The sequence below is a fragment of the Botrytis porri genome (genome assembly GCF_014898465.1).
Source record: "Botrytis porri strain MUCL 3234 chromosome Unknown BPOR_013, whole genome shotgun sequence".
NCBI lineage: Eukaryota > Fungi > Ascomycota > Leotiomycetes > Helotiales > Sclerotiniaceae > Botrytis > Botrytis porri.
This window is the reverse complement of record NW_024066087.1, coordinates 1550253-1576619: the sequence shown is the minus strand read 5'-3', so window position 1 is coordinate 1576619 and position 26367 is coordinate 1550253. Positions and strand designations below refer to the sequence as shown.

The following is a 26367-nucleotide window of genomic DNA, read 5'->3' as shown; positions in this document are numbered from 1 at the left end:
AATCGGTCGTTGGATAGATGGTGAGTACCATCAGCTCATCTTTCACTTACTTTGTTCCTAGGGCTTTTTCTCTGTCGAAATTGGCAACTAATCGCTAAGCATTAGGATAGTCTCCAACGGTTGGGTTAGGGGGCTTGGGTTTCTGATGCAAACACAATCAACATTTTCGAGGATGGGGCAGTGAACTTACAAATTTCCGCTCATATGACACTACTTAAGTGCATCTTTCCAAGATCTTGGGTGATGAGAATAGCTACCGGTATTTCACTTGACACGCTTAGGAGAAGGAAAATCAAACATGAAGTGGTAAGTTTTCGTCCACCGGATCGATCATTCACGACATATTATTATATTTCTTCTCCTGAGTTATTGAATCCATGGTTGGCTGTATCGAATTGAAAATTGAAATGGCCTTTTTGCAAACTGACTCCGCCACGCAGTCTCTACTGCGGCTATCTGACTTGAAATTTCAGAGCAGGGCAAGACAACGAGGTGAAATCCTCTAAATAGAAGTTCCTCTGCCAATGGATATGTAGCCATGTTGCAACTCGAATCTTAGGAGCTGAATAGCAGCTGTAAAGTATACTTTAGTCATTTGTTTGCTGTATCTCAAGCAGGCAGTTCAAAGATGCTTTTTTGTTGTTCACTGCGGTTTTTCATGCTTTTGATATTATTATTATTATTTGAGTATGGGAGTTGAAACACTAAGCTGGCTGTGTCATCTCGTGATAGACTTTAAGAGTACATTTGCCATTTCTTTTGAACATTCTGATAGATCCAATCTGAGATAGTCGAGGAAGATCGATTCACTGTTGCTATATCATGGTATGTTTGGGGCAGGGAGTCGGCTGAGAGCCGGCAGTGTATCTGCTGTATTGCACTTCTTCTTTCATTCTCGTATCCATATAAGTTGCTGTCTCGATACCTGTGCTTTACCTACTATATACACTGCACATACTACGAATCTTCAAAATGGTTTCCTCAATTTCTCAGACTTTGGCATTTCTTCTGCTTATCACGCACGCACTCGCTCAAGTTCGCATTCCTATCACGAGGAAAGTTCATGCTCCACATCCTGCTCTCAATCGCCGTCTCTCTAACCGTGACCCTGTCTCTGCATCACTTATCAACGATTTGACACATGCAAACTATGTGATCTCCGTCAAAGTTAGAACTCTGCCTCAGGATGTTGATTTGACTATCGATACGGGAAGCAGTGACACCTGGTTAGTTGCCAATACTGCCGCTTCATGTACTGGTGTTGGGTTACCAGAGAAGAATGGATCTGCTCCAGTCCTGTGCGAGACACCATGTAAGTACTTTCATCATTGTATGGTTTCATAGCCGCTTCAGGGAACACTGCCAGGTTTCATAGTCAAGACGCATCCTCGAAAACATGGGAAGAAATGTTGGATTTTTACTGATATGTAGTAGACAACCCAAACACTTCTTCAACCGTCGAGTTGAACATCACGACTGATAAATTTAACATCGAATATGTGAATGGTGATAAAGCCAAAGGACCTTATATAGCCGACACTCTTGTGCTCGGTAATGCCACCATTAAGTCTCTCCAGATGGGTCTCGCCAACGACACAAACATACAACTTGGATTACTGGGACTTGGTTATTCTATCAGCGAGGCCTCTGATACCATATATCCAAATATCATAGACGAGCTGGTCTCCCAGCATCTCATCAGTACCAGAGCTTATAGTCTCTATCTAGATTCGCAAGACTCGGCTACTGGATCCCTTCTTTTTGGTGCAGTCGATACCACCAAGTTTGTCGGTGAATTAGTGAGCTTAGATATAGTACCTCAACCTATCTGGAATGGCTCGGTTCTCTACTCATCATTTTCAGTCGATCTTGCTGCAGTGGGTATGACAGACCAAGAAGGCAATTCTGCAAACTTGAGAACTTCTCCTCAAGTTGTACTTCTGGACTCTGGAACGACGCTTACCATCTTACCAGCTGAGGTTACGGATGCCATCTTCAAAAGATTCAACGCCTACGACGATACAAACTCCACTGGCAATGTCTACCTCCCTTGTTCAGTGCTCAATACTTCACCTTCTTTAACAGTCGACTATCTGTTCTCCTCCTCTTCCACTTCTGCTATGATTAGGGTTCCTATATCAGAACCTGTATTCCCACTTACAAATCCGACTTACGCTCTGTATCCCGAGGATACTCTCCCAGATTTGCCATTTAGCGGCGAAGCATGTGCGTTTGGCATACAATCGACAACGCGGACTATCATGTGCTTGGAGATACCTTTTTGAGAAGTGCATATGTGGTGTATGATCTGGATAACAATCAGATTGGACTCGCGCAGGCCAATTTCAAGAGTAACGATGCGGTTGCCAGTTCAAACGATGGAGATGGAAATAAGTATGTTGTGGAGTTGAAAGCGGGAGAATCGATCCCAGCTTTAACTGGCGATAGTGTGACGAGTTCGGCGGAACCCAGCCCTACCAGTAGCGCTAGCAAGACTTCGAATACTCCTACTGACACGGCAAAAGCTACAGCGACTGGAAATTCTAGTGGCGCTTTATCGATGTTAAGGAATGTAGACTTCAGGGTCCTCGGGTTCTTCGTACTGGGAGGATTAATTTTAAATGGAGCAATCGTCGCGTGATCATTTCGGGTTCATATTAGAGGGTGGGTGCAACGAGGAAGTAGTATTATTTTACTGGGGAGTGATCAGATATACCAGACACAACGAGCAATATTATTCATTCATAAAAACACAAGCTTCAGAATTATCCGACCTTGGCACTACTTTACACTATGAAATTCCACTCAGAGAGTTCGTGCTAACATGACACAAACACGACATAAACTGTATCATGCCCCTCACCATACCCCTCCAATTCCGATTACCTGCATATGCACACCCCGCTTTCTGTGCATAATAGCTCTCTTTTTGTCGACCTGCGTAGAAGAGATCTTATTCTCACTTCCCATAGGACTGCATAGACAAGGTTTATATTTCTGCGACCGAGCCCAACATTCTTTCATGAGTGGTGCTGGCAAGTACTCCTCGGTTGTATGTATCATTGTTGATGATGATGTCAAAGACTATTGTCCGTTAATGGTTGATACAATTATATGATATGAAGAAATGAAGTAAACATTTGCTATTATTCTCGAATAAAACTGCAAAGAAAACTTTTTCGTAAAATTAGCTATATTTTCAAGCAACATTCTTCTTGAAGGTCTTTCTTGACTGTTTCGCTTACGGCTCGCATCTAAGCATCGGAAAACGTTTGCGTCTTCTGTCACAGAATCGAAGAAGCATACCCAACCGAGAAACCATCATGACTTTTCGTGAAACTCCCAAGGTTGCGCTTATTACAGGGACAAATGGAATTTCAGGATCCGCCTTGTTGAGACAACTTTCGAAGAATCCACTCTGGTAAGTATCCAGTCAGGAGGTATCTTTCAACCTCGAAACAAATACAATGTCCTTATTATCCCATTCTCTCTATCCCGGCATCGAATATTGAACTAAAATCTTCACTTGATACTAGGGCCCGTATCATTGCACTTTCACGCTCCCCACCCTCCAATCTCCCTTCCGACCCCCGTGTTGAATTCCATTCTCTCGATCTCACAGCTACTGCTGGTGAAATTGCCGAGGCTTTGAGTGCTAAAGAACTTACGAATGTTACGCATTTCTTTCACTATGCCTACATTCATACCGACTATGACCACCCTAACCACTTAGAAGAGATGACCAAGAATAATGTACCCCTCTTCACCAATACTCTCACTGCTATCGATCTCACTTCTCGTAATAGTTGTAAGTATAATCCCCATTCAATTTGGCTCTTCCGTCCCAACGTTAGATTCATTCGAAAGTTCTACACTGCTTCAGTGTCATCCAACGGCTCTTTCACACCAATCTTGGCACTCAAAGGTTGACTTCCTAATATAGTGCAACGTGTGGTTCTCCAAACCGGAGGAAAGAACTACGGTTTACTTACCTCCGCACCCGCCTCAGTGCCCCTAACCGAAGATGCTCACCGGGTGACCGATCCTCGTTCCCGTAAGCTTCAAAACCCCACCTCTACCTTTTTTCGACTTCAAGCTCGCATTTCTTCCAAACACACGTGCATATCATTTACCCGCAAAAATCAATTTCAACTCTGAATATCCCAAAACTTTTCTAATGAGTCACTAACTTATCATCATCCTAGTCCCCAACTTTTACTACCACCAAGAGGACTTTCTCTGGTCACTCGCCGAAGAACGTTCTTGGAACTGGAATATCACAATGCCGTTCTGGATATCAGGGTATGTAGGAAAATCTGGAAATAGCTGGGTCACATCCGCAGCCGTCTACTTTAGTCTCTGTCAAGCCCTCAACAAACCCGCCATTTTCCCCGGAGGAGAAGATGAGTACTATGGGAAATGGGACAAGGGACAACACTTCAGTACGAGTTGGGTAATTGCGGAATTCACAGAATGGTTGTCATTAAACGAAGAGCCTACAGTGAAAAATCAGAAATTTAATATTGTGGATGACACGATTACTACGTTTCAAGATGTCTGGGAGGGACTTGGAAGGTATTTTGGGGTTGAAACGAAGGTGGAAAGGAAATATGATTTGATGAGTGACGTGAAAGAGATGGAGAAAGAATGGCCGAATGTTTCAAGAAAATACGGAGTAAGAGACGATGCGTTGAAGATTGTTACATGGGATGCGTTTGTCCATGCGATGGACGCTGGGGAGTGGGGAAGTGTGGTTAATATGGATAAAGCAAGTAAGGCAGGGTGGACGAAGAAGGTTGATACTATTAAGGAGATGGAGAAGATATTTGGGGAGATGAAAAATGATGGATGGATTCCGAATGTCTGAGGGGAAATTCGGCCCAAGAGATTCTTCATCGTCTAGAAATATACCTCGTAGATTAATTTAATTTATGTTCTTAGTTCACATATTCAGTGCAAAAAATCACGATTTGTCGCTTCCTCGGATTGAAGAATTTTGCACATACTTTGAAAGTTGAGATAACGCCCTGAGACGCATATTGCCAACTTTGATATTAGCAATTTCAATTTTCAAGGAATACATTAGAATCTTCAAAGGTTTTGGATGACACTGTACAGGTCGACAAGTGGCAAACTACCAGTCAAACTATACTGGATTGTCATGTTGTCATTCATAGCCTGTATGTATATGTCTTGTTGATGGTTCCATAAAATCCAATGTTCACTGAAGCTGGAATATTTTACATTGCCCCTACTTCTGGTTCTTCTCGTGTGTTGAAAACTTCATATGGCATTGTTTTCCTTAGTACAATTATTCTAAACATTTGATACATGCATTTAGATACCATACATATACTAGTTCTTCAAGATTGTTGTATTCCAAACCTAAGTGGCATTCGCGGCTCAACGCCCCCGCTAATTTTTATGGGTAAATTCTTCATCTAAGGTTTGTGGATGGCATTTTTTCCAACATAAAATTCGCCTCCGGGGTGTAAGTTGCCTATCCTTTTTGTTTCCTGGTGTTTCTTCACTTGAATAAAAACTCCACCGAGATACATTGACTTGATGGTCCCGAAATTGCCTCCCAAAACTTGGATTTGATACAGGCTGATGCTTGCCTGTTGAGCTTCAACTTCTCAGGGACCATAATTAGTGAAGCTGATTCAGAAACTTAAACGTATTATGACTCAAAGCGGCAGAAGCAATAATATTGACCGATTAGAATCAGCGCACTCATTCGCAAGCTAAAATCAAAAGATGTCCCCCCAAAAAGTAAAGATTAATTGCATATGTATATGAGCAAATGATGCATTTCGGGAACCCGCATTCATGATCCAGCAGTCCGCCGCAACCAGCTCATACTGGATAAAAATTCTGTAGTAAAAGCACTAGCTTCACAAAACACATCTCAAAGAACCAATCAATAGTAATGATTTCCTTGTTCTCGTCATCGAATTCCCAGAAACAATAAACTGTATTGAAATTCGACCTAGTATTGTCGCGGCACTGATCTTTACAAACATTGATCTTGCCATTGGGAAATATTGCCACCCCTAGCGATCGGAATGAGTTAGTGGTAACCATTCCACTAGATAGATAAGCTATTGATTAATTCTGTATACCCACGTAGCAGAATGCATCCACGTCGTCTTCCGAATGTCGAAGTACTATTGATCGATGTGACAAAAGTTCATTTGAGTATGTAGGGAAGCAAGAGTGCTCCACTAATGAGAGAACCACTGAAGATCTTGGTTCAACACCACCTTCAATTGGGACGATAAAAGACATATGGGAAGATAGCCCGATTGAAGGCTTCTTGAGAAGTTTTATGTATAATGTCAAATGTTGAGAAGCACGAGCCTAGCCTAGTTTCATCAGCCACGTGATTTGAGAGAAAGCGATGTATGTAGGCTCAGGTTGGGAAGTGGCGATGAATCTTATCACATCATAGTTTCTTGTTGGCTGGTTCAACGCTTGTCAATTTGCAGCAGGTACTTAAAGGCAGGTACCTAGTATATATACGATAAATGGTTAGGAACATAAGGGCATATGCAAGATGAAGACAAAATGCTCCGCACGGTAGCACGTACCCGTTCATGAGAACTCACAGCTTTTTTTCTTTTCTTGGCCGTTTGCTATGTTCCATATATATTGATCAACGTCTCTAGAATGTCTATTCACCTGCCGATTAGCAACCTCACCGCCGTTTCATTGGTACGAAGAACACTTGCGAAAGCTTCAGCATCACATAGTGAATAATTGGTGGTCGAGCAAGAGATCTCAGTGGACCTCGACCTCCCAGCCTAGACTTCCATGGCGTTGGTGTACCTATAGCATGCGTAAGTATACCTGCAAGGTATGAAAGCACCTTCTGAGTTGTATACTTTGGTTGTCTATCTTCTGAGTTTTGATGGTTGTCTATTTTTGACTGACATTATCATCTGGGTCAACATAGCAAGTCCTTGCATAAATCTTCCCGCAATGCAATGTCCCAAGAGATGTTCCAACGAGGATCCAACATTAATGGATTATGGATGGCATCAGCGGAACACCAAAGCTTCCAAACCGTACTCCGTACAAGCAAGCGGCTTGCATTTCTCCACTATCATGTCTCGTTAGCACCTTGTCATCTGCGTCAATACTTACAATCAAAGCGGATTTAGGAGATATGAACGATATCTTGGGCAGTTGCTTGTTCTTACCAACATAGTTTGGACATTTGAACATTTGGACATTACACTACCCAGGTAAATTCAATGGGGTAAACATTTATAAGGTTAGCCCATTATGCACGCCATTAGATCCGGATTTTGGTGGAGCTTTTGTGTGGGGGCTGGTGAACAAATATCACGATACCAACAAAACTACCAACGAAATAGGTATGTATCTATTCCAGAACCGATCAATGAACCACTGGTCGTTCAATGTTGATTTAGTCCTGATAAATTCAGGGCCTGGAAGACTCCTCAAAACAGTGAATGATTACTGCAAGTGTAGATATAATCAATCAATTAGTCTGGGATATGATATACTTACATGTATATATCATCTGTGTGTGTTCCTCTTCCGAGTCTCGTTCGTAACGTATCGTCTTCGGGAAAAGCACTCCAGGAAGCTCGGCTGTAAAGGCATTCTGCATGCCAGCATGGCTGGCTCCAAGACTAGCTAGCCATCCCTAGACGAAAATCACACCTTGCTAGTTCTAGGCGATGACACCGTCATCCAATGATAGAAAAGTGGCCTTGCAAATTATCATTTTATCCATTGTCATATGCAATTCACAAGTGGGAACCGTTTTTATGGCGATAATTTGTGAAGTGAAGAGCGAGTGGAGAATTAGCAAATAAACTACATAGCGGCTGCATGTTTTTGGAGAGAAGCTTCACATGTCTGTTTCTCAAAGCTTACGACTGTACAGTTGTGTGTCTCGTACCATTTCAATTAGTTATATTCTTGAATTTACCATCGGACAATTGTCCAACTGCGGAAATGAAGAACAAGATCAAATTGAGATTTCGGTCACCGGAACATTATGCCGGGGGGGGTAGACGTTTATCATGCTGCCGCATCTGCGCTACGAACTCATTTATGCAGACTATTCTCATGTTGCACTCAAATTTTCTGGACCAGTTATATACTTCATGTCTTCTCTACTTCTATACCTTTCCGCAGTTTCCTCTCCTGTAGTTGTCCGGAATTCTTGTCAGCAATCCTTGCTGCATACATATTATGTATATGCCCCACCCTGGAGCCACACCATAGAATTTGAGAATTAACAAATACTCGTACACTGCACCTGCACAATGGACTCTATTCCTAGTCTTTTAAATAAAGTTCATAGCATGTCACCGAACATCGTTTCTCATTTCGATCATCATTTCACCACCTGATGAACGATTCTATCAAAAACAACGACAATGGGGAAAAGGGACGACATATGTTCCTTCCTTGGATATGAAAAAGATAACCCAACGAAAGATCGTCGGAATCTGTTAAAATCTACTTCTGCGTTTTTGGCCGATTACGAAGCTCGTGGGAACAAGGTTTATGGTAGGAAAGCCGAGTCTATTGGAAGTCGACTGTGTGCTGTGAATTTTCTCGAAGAAGAAGGTAGAGGGGACAGGTTTTGGCCGCCAACATCAGATGGAAGCCTCGTTTACGAACAAGCTCGTGATAAAGAAATGTGAGAGAGGATTTGTTTTGCTTCTTCTATGTCGCTGTATTCTGAGAATTCCGGTTTCTAGTATTATCGATCATGTAGCCGATCTATTTCTCATCCACGCAAGATCCAACTATAGCAAATTGGTATGTACTACTCTTGTCTAAATTTGTTTTATGAAATATGGCACATCTGATGGATGGTCTCGCTTCATTTCTGATGATTTGCGAGCATGTTAATTTCCCGTGCGGGAGCTAACGCCACAATGATGCAGCATGCGAAACGGAGGAGCCAAAAACACAATGCTACCTCCCCACCATCAAATGTTTACAATGAACGTATTAGCAACAAACGCTCGGCCTTGAGTACTCCTGAAGTATTTCTTTCTGTAACACTTTGCCCTTCCATTCAAGATACTAATTGTGCGTACAGGAAGCGTACTTGGAAGATGAAGAGCCACAATTTACTTATAGTTCATCTTTAATGACCATCAAGCCAGAATTATGCCTTACACCATGGTTAGATCCGCCAAAAAGATTTGACCGTAACGTGGCTATGCCGTGGGCAGAGCGTATTGACCCCAAAAATCTTCCAGATCCACCAGTCCGATTGGGAAAGGATTGGTTGTCACAGGTTGTTTTCCTAAAGACCAAATTTTCATGGAGCTAACTTGAACTTAGAAAAGCGTACAATGGCCCAGTGCAGTTGATAAGGAAATTCAGTACTTTATGCATAGATGGTTATTTTATTATACGAATGAATTAGAGAATGGCACAGATGATGGGATTCAAAGCCTCGTGAGCCTCTTGAGAAAGAAAGAGGGCACAGGTGCGGAGCTCGACAGCACGCAACTTCGAGAATTCAGAAAGCGAATTATCGATAGAGTGAGACATTGGACAGAGACATTCATCAATCACCAGTTTGTCGAATTACAAGCCGACGGTGTTCCTCAGATGACCGCAAGATTTCGCGCAATATGGACAACCTTAAAGTATGACGCGCCGACCCCTCGCGTCAGTAATCGCAGACGTAGTGTTGAAGAAGAAATGCCGCCAGAGACCCATCGCAAGCGACGAAAACTTTCGAAGAAATGTGAAGAAAATGCGCTAGATAGTAGTAGATCCAAGAGAAAGCCTTGGACCGAGAATGCATGGAGACGCAAGACAATTCCACCTCCCGCGGACATGACTTTTCCGAATCTGATGTCGAGAAAAAGCTCCAACATCGATCCCGTGACCGTTATGGTGACGACTCGGGCCAGTGTTAACGAAGAAGACAGTGATGAAGAGAGATTTCAAAAGTGCGAAGTACATGATGGGTCTGAGGTATGATTTACGTCATCGCAAATTCCGTTTCCATTTTCGTTATCATCTCTGATCATATTTAGCACACGATCCGAGATTCAAAGATTTCCGTTGAGATACCCTCACCTTCCAAATCTAACAAAGCTGATGTGTTCATCAAGATGGAAGAGGAATCTGCTATAGAGGTGTCACAGCTAGGGACGGCAGTCATCGAAGTATTGGACGATGAGCGATCCAGCGAAGCAACAAAAGTAGTAGTGCCTACTCAAGGGGCAGTCATCAAACCCCCATCTCCAAATCCAGATGATACAATGGCACTTGAGAAAACGCCTCCACATGTGCAGGACAGCATGAAAGGTCCCGAAGCCAAGTCAACTCTTTCATACCAATCAAGCAATACGTCAGAGAGTCGAAATCTCTTATCACAGTCTGACATGCCAGATGCCATTGTCATGCCAAACCAATCATCGAAAATAATCGCAGATGGTCCTCCAAAGGACAAGGTGATCGATGCTCAAGCAGAATTAATTGACTCTTATCAATTATCAACCCAGGTTGAGCATTCGAGTCAACTTTTACAGACTGCAACCACACCTTCGTCTCCAAAAGTCGAAGGAGATCTAGAATTTCGTATCGAAGTGAGCACTCAGCCGACCGACCTTGACGGGAAAGACTTGACCGAAGCGTCCATTCCAAAGCAATTAAAAGAATCGGTCGATGAGCCTCGAATCGCCGTCGCAACGAACCATCAAACTTTGACCGAAATTGAGGATCACAATGTCTCGGATTCTATCACCCCACCAGAGACTCAATCGTCAGAAACCCCAAGAAAATATGGCCCTTTCAACGACATTAAGATTTTGAACCAGCTTTTCTCGACCAATGGCTCCCGAACCACAGATACCCACCGACAGCGTGGTACTTCTAGCATTTCACCAACATCAAGCGCTGATAAGCATACACATGAAATGGACAAGAATTCCTTTCCGACAAACGCAACCCAGAAGCACGTATTGCCACAAGCCTCGTCATCGATCGAACTTGCTCCAAAAGAAGGTTTTGAAAAGCTGTCGGACCAGGGCGAAATACCCATGACTAATAAAGCATCCATGGAGGGTTCAAGTACGTCGTCGCAAAGTGCAAAGACTGACACGCCTCAATCTAGTCATTCCATTCAGATTTCCTTGTTAGATGTTCTAGAAACAAGGCAGAAAGTGTTCGAGAACAATGGTTCTAGTTTGACACGAACCCCCTTGCCGTCAGGTCCATTGACGTCTGAGACCGGTCAGGAAACTTCAAATCTGTTGCCTATTGTCGGGCAAGCTATAACGACCGCATCTGAACACCCCAAACCAAATATATTATCTCAAATACCACCTCGGAATCCTGTCCAGGAAACTCAAGCAGCCTTTCGTGATTCATTGGTTTCAGGTTTCCAACCTATAAATCGGCCGATATCTAGTCTTGCTTCACAAGCTCCCCCCACTCCCATTTCTCATAGTTTTCCGGGTGTACATAATTCATTGATTGCGCCACAAGAACCTCGAGATCAACGACACAACCAGCAGATACATGAGACGCCAAAAGCGAGTGAAGCCATATTCTCACAAAATCATACAAGGGAACTAGGCAGATCATCAGATCCCTCCTGGACCAGGAACGTCAATCTCAACTCATATCCGGTGAACTCTCAGAATGGCGTCTATCCTATGGCCTTTGTTAGTAAACCGACCGCATCAAACGTGTGGATGCAAGAAAACTCCCGAAAAAGGCAGTCAGAGCGAACGTATACCAAGCCTCGGAAAACAAGATCAAGAAAGAAGTCAGCGCCATGCGAGAAGCCGACTACGGATTCTGGAACTCTTCAATACACACTGGCTTCATCAGCTCCCGCGACCCAAAATGTAACGCCTTCTGTGATGCAAACACAATCTCCGCGACAGCCTGGATATGACCAAGAGTGCTCTCCCAAGCCACCACATCCAGAACTCATCACGCATCTGAGAATTATGGACGAAAAGATGGGTACGAATTCTGGAGCATCTTATCAGCACCATCTCAGGACAATTAATTCTCCGATATTCTCAAATCATCAGTTGAATACTCGTGGTCGGAATCTAGATCAGAATTTGGCGACAACCTACGATGCCAGGCAGGAGCAAAATATCTTGAACCCCCTCGTCTTACAAGATAAGATGCATTCAGAGCGAAAGCGATCGTCAGAGGATTGGGATACTACTAAGAGTCCTGTGGGTATGCATCATGCGACTTCTGTTGAGTCTCCAGCACAGTCCCAGCGAGCTTCCAGCATGTCGCAAAAACGACCGTCACTCCCCGAAAATATACAAATCTCTCGCATGGAGCAAGAGAGGTTTCAGCACGGTATGCAAAAAAACAGAAGATTGCCCAATGCTGGGGAAAATAAACTTGACTCTCAAAATGGCAAGCAGGAGATGCCCAACCTTCCGAAACTTGACATACAAATCAAAATCAATCCTGGGGCGACTACAGCTCGGAATCAAGTGCAGTTTAAGGAGACTTTTCAAAGCAGAGCTGACATTGAAACTCGTAATCAGCGGCCCGAATCTGCAAATATGGGTCAGTCCGAATCAGTGCGTCTGCGAGAGACGGAAACGAGGCATGGTGCTCCTATTAGTAGCGGAGCGGGGCATAAGATCTACAAAAGCCCTTCACTGTCAAGCCCCAAGACATCACAATTTCTCAAGGACCTACAGGGGACGCAAGATAGAGTTTATAATCATGTCCAACAGTCAAACTCAGCACAAACCAACCAGCATCTCAACCAACAGTCACAAGGGCCGAAGACTCATAGCCAAATTCAAGTCAACTCTTCCTCTCCAGAACTGTATCGATCGCAGGACCCATGGTGGAACTCGTTAGCTACTGATTATAACATCTCCACAATTCCCAAACAGCCATCAAGATATGCCCCGCAAACTGATACCAATATTTTACACAATCGCACGATGAGCAACACTACTCCAGTCTCAATAGTACCGGGTGCTTCACAGGTCCAAATAGGAGGTCCAGGGTCACTACCTGACACGAGACAAGTTGCACCCCAAGCAACAGAACGTCCGCAGTCCACAGGAGGTCAGGCATCCAAAGTATCTTACCAAGCACCAGAGAGCCAATGCGCCAAGTATCCTTCAACAAAGCCACCTAGTACAGAGCTCTCACCGGGGCAAAGTTACTCCGTTAATGAACATGCGACACAGTCGTCACAGACTCAGCAGTTTAATCCATCGGGTCAAATTGCGCAATCGCAATTTGGCGTTCGACCCTCAACTTCTCAAAATGAATTCTCAAAGCAAGCTCCGAGTGAGTCGTCGAACGAAAGCACACCATCACCGGCCAGCCAGTCTCATCGGCCTGTAACTCAAGCTTTGAATCGTCCTCTCACATCATCGAAAAGTCAATACAAGAACAACGCGACCAGTCAGCCACCAAATACACAAACACTTACCTTTTATCGTCAAGCTATCAATCAGCATCCTGTTCAATCCACTATCAACCACAGTCCAGTGACACAAAATCAGTTTGTCAATCGCCCCCCTACGCAATTTTCTCCTGTACAGGCGTCATTTCCCCGGAACCAATATACTGGCCCATCTCAAACACAACAAGATTCTACAGCTCCGGGTTCTTACAATACAGAGCATGTTGGACAACAGAGAGCAACTTCACAGTGCCAGTATCCAAAACGGCCACAGCAACTGCAACAGCCAGCTGAGCCACAAAATAATACGACGCACCCACAGAAGAAAATTTACAATGAGCAGAATCTTCTTGATCATACACAAAGTAGATTGAATAGCTCGAGTCCTCGAACTGTAATAGATTTAGTCAGTGCATCTCCAATGCAGTCCCCAACAATCCAGATCCCTGCATCTCAATCGTCATTAGCAACTACGATGTCTGCTATACTAAACCCTAAGCTTCCGCCAACGCCGCCAACGCCGCCAACACCAGCTATCGTTCCTACTACTGGGTCAGATTCCATGTCAAAGTATCCACCCAATACCCAATCTATGTCTGGAAACCCTCTGGAAAAACAAACCTCGGCCGTTGTACCCACTCCCAAGATTAATAATACTTCTCGTCATTATCATCCAGCCATATATTCTCCACAGCAGCAAACAGCCGTTGTAAACTCTACGCCTAAAATCGACACCACATCTCAATACTCGCACCCCACCCAATCACTAGTTACGCCACAACAAACACCGACAACACCTCAAGGGGCGGGGCCGAAACTCGACTTCTATCTCCAACGGTCCAGTTCCCTAATTGACACCAGTATTTCTTTCTCTTATCAATACATGGAATCACTCTCCTTGTTGAATTTGTTCGCATTTTTCTCTCAACGCTCCGGTATACCTCTAGAGAGATTAGACGACCTTACCTTCCGATGCATGTTTGGAGAATATCAACAATTCGTGATTGGAAAGAATATGGGAGACGGAGAGTGGAAGCGAGTACGAAAGAGAATATGGAGGAATTGGGACAGAGATGTTAAATCTGCGAAACAAACTGGAGATGATGAAGATGACGAATTTTGGGAGGTTAACATTTTAATTGGTAGATGTGCATAGATAGTTGACCGAATTCTCAAGCTCGGTTAATTTCCTCCTTGTTAGATAAATGTAAATACTGATTATAAAACCTGTATCTACATCATCCCAATGCCGACAGTGTCTCAGTTATCTCTTGTTGAGTCTTTCATTGCATAAACTACATAAGAGAGTATCCAGTGGAGATAGATACTCTAGTCCAGCACGATGATTCCACTGGTTGCATGCCTTCAGATGTATAAAGATATCGTCAAGGTTATCTCAATCTCATCTGAATGTTGAAAGTTGGATCTGAGCCTACCTATGAAATCCCCACTCTCCGAATTTTGTCTACCATCTCTAAATCGCACCTACTACAAGCCACATTCAAGCCAAAGTCAGCAACCTTACGCCTCCGGCAGCCATCCCGAGGTCGACGTTACGAAAAAAACGCCGAAGGGTAAGACTCGCATCCGAAATGCATTTTAGCCGATAAACCTTAATGTAACGGTGTTTCCAGCGGTTAGCCGATATCCGTTATTATGTCATGTCGTTATATCGAAAAATACGAGATAAATTAATATGTTGGTTATTCAAATTTCTGCGCCTCTTCAAGATCTCAGCGTAGATGGAATCAACAGTTTGATGCCGAGTAGCATGAAAATATGACGAATCCATCGTGTGTCTAACAAACAGTACACGTGAAGGCAACCTCATCCGAAAGTGGTGTAATACGTACAGGATCAACATTTGCATATGCACGATTCCTGGTTCGCGTGATCATTTTACCAACCAACTGTTGGATTTACATGCAGAATAAAGAATACAGACAGTTATGAGCGAAAGAGATTTTTATGCAAATTTCAGACGAATCCAAGGGAATGGTCAACTTTGGTAACTTAGGTGATTGGATTGAATTGTGTGTGGAAGGTTACATTAATTTGGATGAAATTGTGTGTGTGCGTATGTATGTCTGCCAGGGGAAAGAGGCGAATACGAATTGACAATATGTCGGTATTGATGAAGATTGCAGGGGACAATATCTTTAAATAACAATTTTGTAAGATGCATGACTCAGTCATATAATCTTTGAGCATATCTATTAATAAGAGCCTTCCAGTTAAGGATTGTCAAGATAATTGTATCATTTATCAGATCAGCTTGGGAGAATTTGAATTTTCTCGGCTATGCATTGATTTTATGAATGCGGGTTAGACCTGCTGCTGTTGGGAGAAAATATGGCTGAAGACCAAGAAGTGTAACCAGGTAAGTAGGGTTCACTCCCAAGAAATTACACATGTGATAGCTAAAATAGAAGCATTTTATTTCAGAAAAATTCAATCGAATCTAACGCTCATTGAGAATCGCCACTATCAACGAGCGAATATGTAACGAAATGAGACGATACTATTGCCATATTTCTCAAATTGCAGAACAAGCTTGAACCTTAGTAAACTGCTTTGAATGTAACATATCAATTTACTGGAGCATTCGGAGGAAGAGCAACTTGACTCGTCAGAAATAACACGTGTTCAATAGTCTTCTTTTAAGTTCTATCTTCAAATGGCAATGTCCACTTGCAGCTTTTCTCTGATATTTCAGCTAACACAGTATATATTTGAGTTGAAGGATCCTCCTCTACACCTAAGAAATCTACTTGTTCTCCTCTTTCTTTGATAGGGCGATATCACAATAATCCTAGAACAAATGCCCCGAAAGGCAGAAAAATAGGAGAAGACGGTAGGATAACAACTGAAACTCTGGGAATTTGAGGCTCTGCAATTTTGTTTTCAAAACACTCCAATGATCTTCATACATATGACTCTTATCGCTAGGAATAGTATATTATCATTTAATTTCCAAATACTAAGCACATTTTGCAAGCTGGAGATTTTCAGTGTAGAAATCAAAGTCCATTGAGAATGTGTATTTGATGAATGAACATCTTCTTGACAAAGGCTCCATGCAAACACATTTCCCATAAAATCAACATTACAATGCTCGAGTGTATATCCTCTCAGTCAATATCCTACAGACCCTGCTCTTCAACTTCGTACCATTAACCCATTGTATCTTGCTATACTTCCACAAATCTCTAATAATCTCTACTATATTCTCCCACTTTCTCTCATCTTCCTTCGTCACTGTCTCTAGTCGATCATCACCTAGCAAGATGGTAAATTTCAAGCCGTCAACTTTATGCATATTAACACCCGTCCTCCGAGCAAAGAGCAAGATAAAGGATGATAGCGAAAAATCCTCAAGGTTTCTGATATTGATTTTAAGCGGATTTTCGTAATCGAAATTTTGCTTCGACAGAAAAATGAAGTTTATGTCGTTCGAGAAAGTGGCAAGTGGAAGATCATCCTCGGAAGCTGGCTTGCCTGTCATTTGATTTATGGGTTGAAGTGGTGTAGTGAGCAGCGGAAAGGGCTTAGGGTCTGAGGAGTCCGGTTGGAATTGTACAGATGAATGATCGGAAAATGCTGAGTGAGACGATGGAAATCCGCTGCGCGGATTTGGAGCTGGATTGGGCTCTAATTTGATTGCAGCTCCGCTCATTGTAGATGTAGGACCAATTTGTCCAGTCAAATTCAAATTGGAGTTGCCCATCTCAAAATTGCACATAGTGGTGAGAGATGCTGTTGCCTTCGCATGTGCTGGGCCGTCCTAGAATTTCAGATTGATTAGAATGGTTCACTATGATCATGATTCGATATCTTACTTCGAGAAATTGAGATGTTCTCCCAAACTGATATGAGCTATAACGTTGCCCGATGCCTATCTCACGATGAGATATCTCGTTCGAGTTAATCTGAACTTCATCTATCCCTTTTCCTTTGTCTTTTATGATGGAAGGTTGGTATTGATTGGATTTTGAAAGTCTTCGACGCTTTGCTGCGTTAGTTTCTACATCCGCATCATCACCTAGTAATATTGATTGGAAAGTTCGTTTTCGTGATAGATCTATTAGACCTTCAGCATTTGATGAGCGTTGTTGGGGATTGGTTGCAAGCTCATCGCGATCTGTAGTTATAGACATGTCGTGAATATCTCGACGTTGTGTGTTTGATGACTCGATCTCTTCCCTGGCTTCCTCGGAAGGCTGGTCCCAAATGTTCAGTCTCCGATCCCATGCTGCGTCTAATTCCTGCGTTCGTGATATCTTGTTGCTACTGCGATTGCGAAATAACAATCTTTCAACAAGCAATGCATTAGCCAACTCTCCTACTCGGATTTGAAGACGAGCTTTTAATGTCTTGTAATGTATCTTGTTTGCAATTACTGGCTCGTCCTTGAATAGGCGAACAAAATTCATTAGACTCATGTTCTGACTTGTATTGTAATACAAGAATCCATGCATGAACCTGAGAATGTATGTATCAGGCTGAAGGCCTGCTTGGGCAACCCAAGAGAATTCCTCATCTTCCAACCATTGTGGTGAAATAAAGTCAGCCATCATCTGCTTATCATCTGTTGGCTTTATGTACCGGATATGAGCGGTGCATTTTCCTTGATGGCTTTTATTCCTAGTTGAAAACAACGATTAGCTTAAGCATACTTCAAAGTTTCAACTTGGAGTTTGCCGAGTTATTCTTTGACACACTTTAGTTCTCTCACTCTACTATCGTCGATGGATCGCCGGCTTGATCGCATTGCTGGAGATTCAGCGATAGAATTCGAAATCGCGCCAGCTTTTGAACATTTTTGGCCAGTCTCTAGGTGTTGAGTTCGTGGTGGTAAATCTTGAAGTGCCGGGGTGACTAAGGGTTCGTCGTCAGAATCTAGGTCTCGTCCACTGTCCAGACCGTTTTGTGATGCTTCTTATCGAAGTATTAGTTATATGTTAGACGAGCAACGAAATTTTCCACTGGTTGTACAAACCTTTTGCCGAAGATTCCTGAAAAGGTAGTGCATTTTCAATGCAAAAATGTGGGTAAGTAACTTCAAAATTCTAGCCATAAATCTTTTAGTATTCGTTACCGTAGTAAATGAATCGCAAGAAGCTCACTTTATCTTATCATTTTCCCACTTAAGCCGGCGATGATTGCCAGCCCCAATCTCTGGCCATAGAAACTGAGCTGTTTCCTTATCTGCGCAAAATGATTCTGCCAATTTTTGCGCCTCCGGGTGCTCCTTCGACATGACTTTGAATGGTGGAATGTGACAAGATGACACGAAGACACCAATTTTCTTCTTTAATTCCGAGCCAGCGACAGGATTGAATCCTAAGGATTTGTATAAATCACGGATCCTTTTACCTTTGCCTTTCGATGCTGTTGTGCTTCTGTTCCTCCTTTTAGAAAGGACAGATTGTGCTTGCAATCTTGACGACATCGTCAGCAATGTCAATAATTCAAGGCTTACGAGAATATAAAGAAAACCTGAACAGATGAACAGAAAGATCTAAAGATCTGAATGAAAGTGCGGGAGGGATAATGCTAGGCCTTTTTATAACTTCTGGATCATGCTCCCTAATATTAGCGAGAACATGATATCATAAACACGTTTTAGTGGTAGAGTATATTAAGGATTATAAATGATACGGAGCGATTTGATAGCTTACTTGTTAGGTTCAAGTGTTTCTTGTAAATAGTCTGATATATCATGCAACTCAAATGATCTGAGGTATCTAATTCATTGATTTCTAGAAATCTCAAGTGGCCGATTTTATTCTTAATGAATCTTCTCTACTAGGTAAGCTAAGAATATTTAACGGTCTGCTTCTTCCAATTAAGACAACAATCCTCCAGAAGACTGTTATTCTGCTATTGGATTCGTTTCTGCCAATAGTTGAACCCCTGAATTAGATGTTCTATGTATGAAGAGAAGTGATATGAGACATGTAACCAGAGGACAGGCGAGGCTAGCAACTACTTGCATAAAGGCCTGATATCTACAATCAAAACTATACAATTACATACCATCATCCAATACAATGGATTGAAACACTAGCAATAAAAAAATATTGAAAATTTAAAGACCAGATTCCAGATAGTGATCTGTGTGATATTCTAGAGAATAAATATAATGATATAATGGGAAAGTGTCTGAATACTAAAACGTATGTTTCAGATTCATTGTGGATAAGATGGCAGTTTCAAATAATGCACCATACATTTGTTGCAAGCAAGCCTTTGTGCTCTGTCTGCAGCCGGTCCCACGGCCCTGTAATTTCCCGAAATCATGAATCTCTTTTGAAACTAATTGATGAGCATTCTTTTGTGCTCAATGAACTGTGGTCAAAATCAAAACTTTGCATGGACCAGCCCTGACCTTCTCCACTACTAGAATTGGCATCGGCACCTTGCATGATCTCATCATTATGATAAATGGGGATACCTTCGGTACTTAAATTGGCTTTTTTCTCCTTCATACATTTTGGCTCATGTGAGCAGCCGCCTCTGTGGGAAAAGCAACGGTTTCGGCTAATGTTAACATTCCCAGGTTCAACAGTGGTATGGTTAGGATTCAAACATGTCCAATTCCCACAAAGATGGCTGAGATGCCATTTCTTGTTGATGAATCCATCTTTCTGCCGTTTTGTCATTGTGTGAAAGAGGATTTTGGAGACTATACCAAAGTTCAAGACAAGACTGTGTTTACCATTGTGATCTTGCCAGCTGAAAGTTTTCTGTATATTGCCGCAAGCACGCCACGTACCGATGGGAGTTATGCGGGGAGGCGGTGGAGCAGGGTGAAACCAGCAATCGCTGTCTTCTCTGAAGGGATCGAGCAGGCGATTGGTTAATTCTAACCATATTCGCATCGACCTTTTAACATGGAGAGGCCTTCGAGTTGACGACACAATAATGCGCTTTCTTTCTCGGCATTCCAGCTTGCTGCCCGGTGAACTTTGATCTGATTTATCAGCCAGATGCAAGACAGCTGGGACAAACCCAGCATTGCAAGAACTGGTGATTTGGTAAGATGCTAATGGCCGATCTTGAAAACCTCCCGACGGGCTTGATTGAATGCTTTCCGAAGAAATTGATGACTGCTTACTTATTTCGTCTTCTGAGTCGTTACTCAAATCAATTACATCGACACTTGTGGATTTACCTGCGAATTTGCTAACGCCCAGCGTAGTTCCTGAATCTTTGCCTCTTGCCTCCCACAACTGCGCCTCACATAAGTCTTCAAAGACTCTAAATGAAGAGACTGAAGGAAAAGATACAATTGAGTCTCCGTAAGTTGGCAAGGCTACTAAATCGATTGATACTATATGATGAGTAATGTCTGCCAAGGGCAAACGATGATATCCTTGAGCACCACGTACTATAGAGATTGAATCTTCGTGGGGTTCCTCTCCTGGAACATCAGAATCCTGTTCAGAGATTCGAGTGGGATCGATGAATATGTGCTTATCCTCTGCAAGTGTAGTCTTGTGGCAAAACAGACTCTGGTCGTTCGGTAGAACACCCCTCAAAATCTGGTCTTGTTCCTTTAAGTCTCTTGAAAAATGCGTCTGGTGGCTTTCAAAAGTTATGTAGTCACAATTAGAATCTGTGACCCGAGCGAGCGGTGTCACTATGTTTCCCCTATACCGACAGCCGTCTGAAACTTCAAGTGAAGCTATACTAAACCAGGAGACAATATAAAGCTACTTGGTCCCAAATGATAAGCATGTGATATTGTAATTATGTTTCGAAAAACTGATATTTTTAGATTTTGTTCGCCGGGGACCATATGAGAGTTTAATGATTGCGGCGTACTAGAAAGTGTGAATCTTGTAGAATTCGTGGTAGCAGCAGCAGCAGCTGGGCAAGCGATTTGAGCCAAAGTGAGTTCGTAGAGTGAAGATATGTTTCAGCTTTCGACAACCATGCAGATTATATAGGCTAAAGGTAGTGAAGTTCTGTTGCAACGCTGAATGAGTTGAACAACAGCAGATGCGCTGCTACAAAGGACGACCCTGGGCGGGTATTGCGCGATCTTGTCTCAATGAAAATGCTTGTGTGATATTTCTAGCGATTAAGACATCGAAAGCGAAACCAGTATGTGGTGAAACGTAAATTTGGGATCTGCTGAAATAATCTTCTTGACTGGTTCAGCCAAAGAATCAGGAGTCGAGGAGATAAACCACGTGTTTTGCCATTCATCGCACCTTCCCTTGTTGTCGCACCCTCCCTATTCTGCCCTGCCATTGACAAACTTCACTTTACCTACTGGGTAGCGTAGACTCTTTAACTTTGGTGACTACATAAGTAATCGATAACTTCTGTGTTTCTTCAGGTCATTGACTTCAACTATTGTAAACGACGATCTATTCATCCAGAAATGGTCAATATTACTGCTGTCAAATACGAGTAGAATTCCTTTTTTTTGCTCTCAGAGAGAATCTTTCAACCTTTCGTTCTTCACAACATCGAACTTTGGTCTGAAGATCATCAGCCAATAGGCAAGATGATCAATTTTCAATTTCAGGTTCCGGCCCCCTGTCAAAATTGTCGCCGTTTCCATTACGGATACTGTCGCGATGCTCCGAGACAATGCTGGCGTTGTAATGATTACAACCACATAGAGCGCTATTGCCCCCGTCGTCGCACAAGATGGCCTCGCGATCAAGCACTACCAGGAACTCGTCAATGGTGTGATTATCATGGCTTGGGCACTGATGCTACGCTTCGGTGAGTACACGATCGACAATTACACTCTTCATCCGAAAAGAGCATTGACACTGCTTCTTCTAGGACCAAGGTTCTTAACGCGTTGAAGGCTTGCCCAAGCTGCAATATTTACATTGATGATTATTGTATCTACAAAGGTTGTGTAGAACATCATTTTCGACGCGAAGAAGTAAGAGGCAGACCTTTGGCAGAGAGAATGACTCGTCGTAGATCCAGGTGAGTCGCTATCATGGATCGTCAAGATCGAAACATTGATTTAAACAGATCTCCGAAGCGAGAACAAGTAAAGCGGGGTAGGTCTCGTTCACCAATCCGTCAAAAATCGCCACCACCAATGGAGAGACGGTTCAGGCCTCAGAGACAGTTCTCCCCAGTTCGTCAAGGACGTGGTCGATCCAGAAGCCCATTGCGGCAGCGAAGACAGTCACCGCCACGCACACCAATGCGACCTCGAGGAAGATCTCCAGTTTTCGGTGTAAATGGGGCTGCTAACTCTCAAAGTAATACTGCAACTGCAGATTTCAAGATTTCCCAGTCTTCATATCTACAAAATCTAAGTTTGCCTGTCAACCAAAAGCAACTACCAGAGCAAAACATGCAGCAGAGCATCGGGATCTTGGACACTTCGATTACAACCAACCTCAACTCATTTCCGAATTCTCAAGTCCCATCTGGTACAGTGTCGGCAGATCCACCCCTACAAGTGATCGAGAAGGGTGGCTTCATCCATAGTGTTGTCGCTCTTCAACAACCACTTCCAAAGGTGCCTCCTAAGAGACATGACACTGAGGTGTACGTTGAGGATCCGTATTTCGTACTAGGAGTCGGAGAAGAAGCTCTCGAGAGGGAGTACGTCTGCAAATTCATTTCAAATTGGCTAAATGCAATTGCGCTAACACTGAACCAGGATTCTAGAGGCCTACCAAAAGCGTATGTGGGAAGTTGAGCTTGAACGTGTCGCAGACACAAACTACGCAGAAGCTCCTGGACCAGATAACGTTTGGGATCAGAGTATAGCTGTATTGCGCGCGGCGAAGAAGCAACTTGTGGGATACTAGGCATTCGGTGTTCTGGGTTGATATGAATGTTCCATGGCTTTGTTTGGCCCTTGTAACGGAAACGGCAGGTCATCACACGGAATTTTGGGAATGCCACGCGGGATGTTCTACTTGTGAATGATTGTTGATGTGGATGAGTTTGGCAGCTTGAAACGAGATATGAAGAAAATAAATTGACAAGATAGATAACCAGAAATAATCTTCGTGAAAACTCTGTCAATACCCTAAGGACCCTCAGACATTACCATCGCTCGCCGTTATAGCATCTGAACATCACTTGAGCGTGGCGCCCAAGTGCAAAATACCATGCATACATTCGTCTGATTGTAGCATGCATCTCACATTGAGGAGGGTAGTAATACTTTCTATTTGTTCCTCAAGTAGACAATAGTGTCAATCAAATCATCTGAAATAAGGAGGAGGTCGATAGAACTTCTTACGAAGTATCATATACCACAGTATTGTAATAGACATACCTCAATCAAGCATAGTTCAACATTTTGTGACACTCATGATACAGGGTATCCAGAAAACACGTAGGAAAGTATTGAATGAAATGCCGGGGTTCAGAACCTTTTGTGAGCAACTTGCTAAACTGGTTTGAAATCTTGGGCGTCGTGTCCTAGGTACTATATAAAATACCTCAGTGTGATGCTTGACTACCTGTTCCAGCTTCGAATAAGGGTCGATGAAAATCAACACCTAGCTCATCAATCCGTTGAAAACCAGACACCTATTGGTTCTATTCCAAGTGGAGTCTCGTTTTCGAGATCCTCCATTGTTTCTACCACTGCAAGCGTATTAGCATTGGCTTCAATGCAAAGTTGCGAATCAAAAGCAAATGAGGACTTACAGTCAATTATATCCTGCCTTCCACTCTGCGTTGCATTCCAAGCCAGCCTAGAGCTAACCCTTACGCTTCTCAGAAATGGCAATCTTCCTTCTTCCACTGCATCATAAACAGCCCCAGCAGTAATATCAACCTCTGTGCCTGCTGTGCCGCTACAATCCAAATCCAATATTCGCAAGGGGTGGCTGACGGGTATATTCTCAAACAATGCATCTGTGATAAAATCGGCAGATATTCGGAAAGCGATTAATGACGAGCACATCAAAAGGACGTAGTCCAAAGTCCCAACACCCATACGATTCATCGGGTGTCGAATTGTTAGGTGTTGCAGTTGAGGACCCAAGTGCCCCAAAACTTCTAGAAGTGCGGGGCCATATACCATACTGCAGTGTTGAATACTGAAACGTGAAAGTGTCGATGGGACATGGCGAAGATGAGTCCTGAGGAAGTGGTCATCGACTCCCCCTGCTAGATGGAGACCTTGTAGCTTCGGTGGCCATTCATATACTTCGTCAATTCTTTCTTGGTCACTATTGGAAGTCCGCGGGAAAAGTAATGTTTCGAGTTCTTGCAGTGTCTTAAGAGTCTGGAATAGTAAGCGGGTCGATATCGAAGCAGAGATCAAGGAGAGATCCAGGTATCGGAGGTGGGTACATTTGCTGAGAGCGGGGAAGGAATTTATAGCGAAAGATGCTTGTGGTGCCACGAATTCAACAAGATTCCCTTTCAATCGGCCTAGTAGTCGTGCAGTCAAGCTCCTAGAACTATTGTGTACCAATCCTCCCATGTCAAGTCGGCGAACCAGAGGTGCGAGTGCGGATTGTCGTATATGTGCATTTTTGGAGGGGCAAACAGTAGCTACAAAGCTATTGAAATTTGCACCACTGAGGTATGGCCGCTCATATAGAATAGAGATAGATGCCGAATACCAGAGCCTAGATACCAGTGCGCAGGAGTAGAAAGTGTATTGGGTGTCCACGCGATTGGGAATATACGAGAGGATCTGAGATATTATTTCCATCGGGAGAAGGATCTCTTGCGCGGGAGCTTTACGATAAAACTCAGCCATTGAATCAGAGGCCGGCGTAGGCTCTGAATTTCGTGATCTGATGGATAACTTAACAGGCTGCGCCATCTCCACGTTCCAATTACTCTGTGCGTCGAGAGCCATTATGTAGTATTCGACGTCGAAAATGCTTCAATAGTTCCTCAGTTGTCCGGCCTTTTAACCATGCAGCGCTATTTGTGTTCTGAGAATATTCACGGCTCGAAGAAGGAAATTGCCAATCTATCAATGAAGCAGAGAGAAGTCATTGTAATGTAAGCAAAAAAGAAAGGATTCGTCATGTATATGATGGTATATTGAGGTTTCTGATATGAAGATAGCCTCGCCACAACATTTGAGGCTTTGTTTCGGGGGGATTAGTCAGCCTTATCGCTAGAGGGTACTTTGACGACCTCAATAACGTCATCTGATATTAAGTCGGGTACCCTACTTTCTAGCCACCCCCCTTTTGAACCACTTTTCATCACCATAATTAACAAAAAAAACTTTTTTATTTATAAATAGAATTTATTAAAAATGTATATATCTATAATTGAGATCATTTTAAGCTTATTCTGAAATTTTCAGATTTTTAGGATTTTTCTAAACAAAGATTTGAAGCTTTCAAATATCGATTTTATAATTTATTGTTACGATGGGTAACAGAATGCCATGTGACCAGTGTCACGTGGTGGAGTTCTCAGGAGCCAGGACTCCAAGAAACTCCAAATCAATATTAGAGAACGAAGATCTATATAAGGAATGGGATTTCATTATAATATAGAGCTTCGTATTCAAGAGAACAATTATTAGTTTCATTACTATAATTACAAGAATTGTAATTAGTTATAATCTTATTGAATTCCTATTTGAAGTTTAGTTTAAACCATCTTAAGAGAACTCTAGACACTTCCACATGACCCTAGAGGCAGCTCCCGTAATATTTATATAAGAATTACATATAAAAAAATTATTTTAGAAATCTTTGATACCTCTTTAATAAAAATTAATAGAAATAAGTTATCAATTTTATTATAAGTTTATACTATTTATAATATAGAAGAGTTTAAAAAATTAGAAGAATCTAATTAACAGGTATTTATAAAAATACCTTCGAAATTATAGGAATTATTTTTTCCTACCTAAATTATATCTTTATAACTGTTAAATTTTTTTTAATTCTTTATATAGATTTAAGCTCGATTTTGTAAAAATGTTACGGAGGTACTCGCACCGCAATATGAAT

At 42.6% G+C, this 26367-nt stretch overlaps 8 protein-coding genes across 8 annotated transcripts; 4 read left to right on the top strand and 4 right to left on the bottom strand.

Moving 5' to 3' along the window:
* Positions 1-972: 972 nt before the first annotated feature.
* Positions 973-2641, top strand: EAF01_009378 (uncharacterized protein; the record flags this gene model as incomplete). Its single annotated transcript, XM_038917634.1, has 3 exons — positions 973-1312; positions 1435-2226; positions 2274-2641. 3 exons carry the CDS (start codon positions 973-975, stop codon positions 2639-2641), a joined length of 1500 nt encoding a protein of 499 aa, XP_038767239.1.
* A 413-nt stretch (positions 2642-3054) lies between these two features.
* Positions 3055-5017, top strand: EAF01_009377 (uncharacterized protein). Its single transcript, XM_038917633.1, has 4 exons — positions 3055-3421; positions 3537-3808; positions 3944-4054; positions 4206-5017. The coding sequence occupies exons 1-4, from the start codon at positions 3324-3326 to the stop codon at positions 4865-4867; spliced, it is 1143 nt and encodes a 380-aa protein (XP_038767238.1). The 5' UTR covers positions 3055-3323; the 3' UTR covers positions 4868-5017.
* A 2003-nt stretch (positions 5018-7020) lies between these two features.
* EAF01_009376 (uncharacterized protein) lies at positions 7021-7227 on the bottom strand (the record flags this gene model as incomplete). The annotated part of the gene is made up of 1 exon (XM_038917632.1): positions 7021-7227. One exon carries the CDS (start codon positions 7225-7227, stop codon positions 7021-7023), a length of 207 nt encoding a protein of 68 aa, XP_038767237.1.
* A 1190-nt stretch (positions 7228-8417) lies between these two features.
* On the top strand, positions 8418-14579 carry EAF01_009375 (uncharacterized protein; the record flags this gene model as incomplete). The annotated part of the gene is made up of 6 exons (XM_038917631.1): positions 8418-8683; positions 8745-8805; positions 8934-9035; positions 9092-9292; positions 9340-9984; positions 10047-14579. The coding sequence occupies 6 exons, from the start codon at positions 8418-8420 to the stop codon at positions 14577-14579; spliced, it is 5808 nt and encodes a 1935-aa protein (XP_038767236.1).
* A 1950-nt stretch (positions 14580-16529) lies between these two features.
* On the bottom strand, positions 16530-18863 carry EAF01_009374 (uncharacterized protein; the record flags this gene model as incomplete). Its single annotated transcript, XM_038917630.1, has 5 exons — positions 16530-17207; positions 17263-18067; positions 18145-18361; positions 18410-18492; positions 18550-18863. 5 exons carry the CDS (start codon positions 18861-18863, stop codon positions 16530-16532), a joined length of 2097 nt encoding a protein of 698 aa, XP_038767235.1.
* An 859-nt stretch (positions 18864-19722) lies between these two features.
* Positions 19723-21166, bottom strand: EAF01_009373 (uncharacterized protein; the record flags this gene model as incomplete). The annotated part of the gene is made up of 2 exons (XM_038917629.1): positions 19723-21006; positions 21146-21166. The coding sequence occupies 2 exons, from the start codon at positions 21164-21166 to the stop codon at positions 19723-19725; spliced, it is 1305 nt and encodes a 434-aa protein (XP_038767234.1).
* Positions 21167-21944: 778 nt separating this feature from the next.
* EAF01_009372 (uncharacterized protein) lies at positions 21945-23226 on the top strand (the record flags this gene model as incomplete). The annotated part of the gene is made up of 4 exons (XM_038917628.1): positions 21945-22168; positions 22232-22384; positions 22433-23017; positions 23076-23226. 4 exons carry the CDS (start codon positions 21945-21947, stop codon positions 23224-23226), a joined length of 1113 nt encoding a protein of 370 aa, XP_038767233.1.
* Positions 23227-23936: 710 nt separating this feature from the next.
* Positions 23937-25247, bottom strand: EAF01_009371 (uncharacterized protein; the record flags this gene model as incomplete). The annotated part of the gene is made up of 2 exons (XM_038917627.1): positions 23937-24016; positions 24080-25247. 2 exons carry the CDS (start codon positions 25245-25247, stop codon positions 23937-23939), a joined length of 1248 nt encoding a protein of 415 aa, XP_038767232.1.
* Positions 25248-26367: the final 1120 nt, after the last annotated feature.

What these genes read in the sequence shown, in the direction of transcription:
- EAF01_009377 (XM_038917633.1), top strand. Translation starts at nt 3,324, where the DNA reads ATGACTTTTCGTGAAACTCCCAAGGTTGCGCTTATTACAGGGACAAAT. An exon ending in CTTTCGAAGAATCCACTCTG is followed by an intron (nt 3,422 to 3,536) that starts GTAAGTATCCAG and finishes ACTTGATACTAG; the next exon opens with GGCCCGTATCATTGCACTTT. An exon ending in TCTCACTTCTCGTAATAGTT is followed by an intron (nt 3,809 to 3,943) that starts GTAAGTATAATC and finishes TTCCTAATATAG; the next exon opens with TGCAACGTGTGGTTCTCCAA.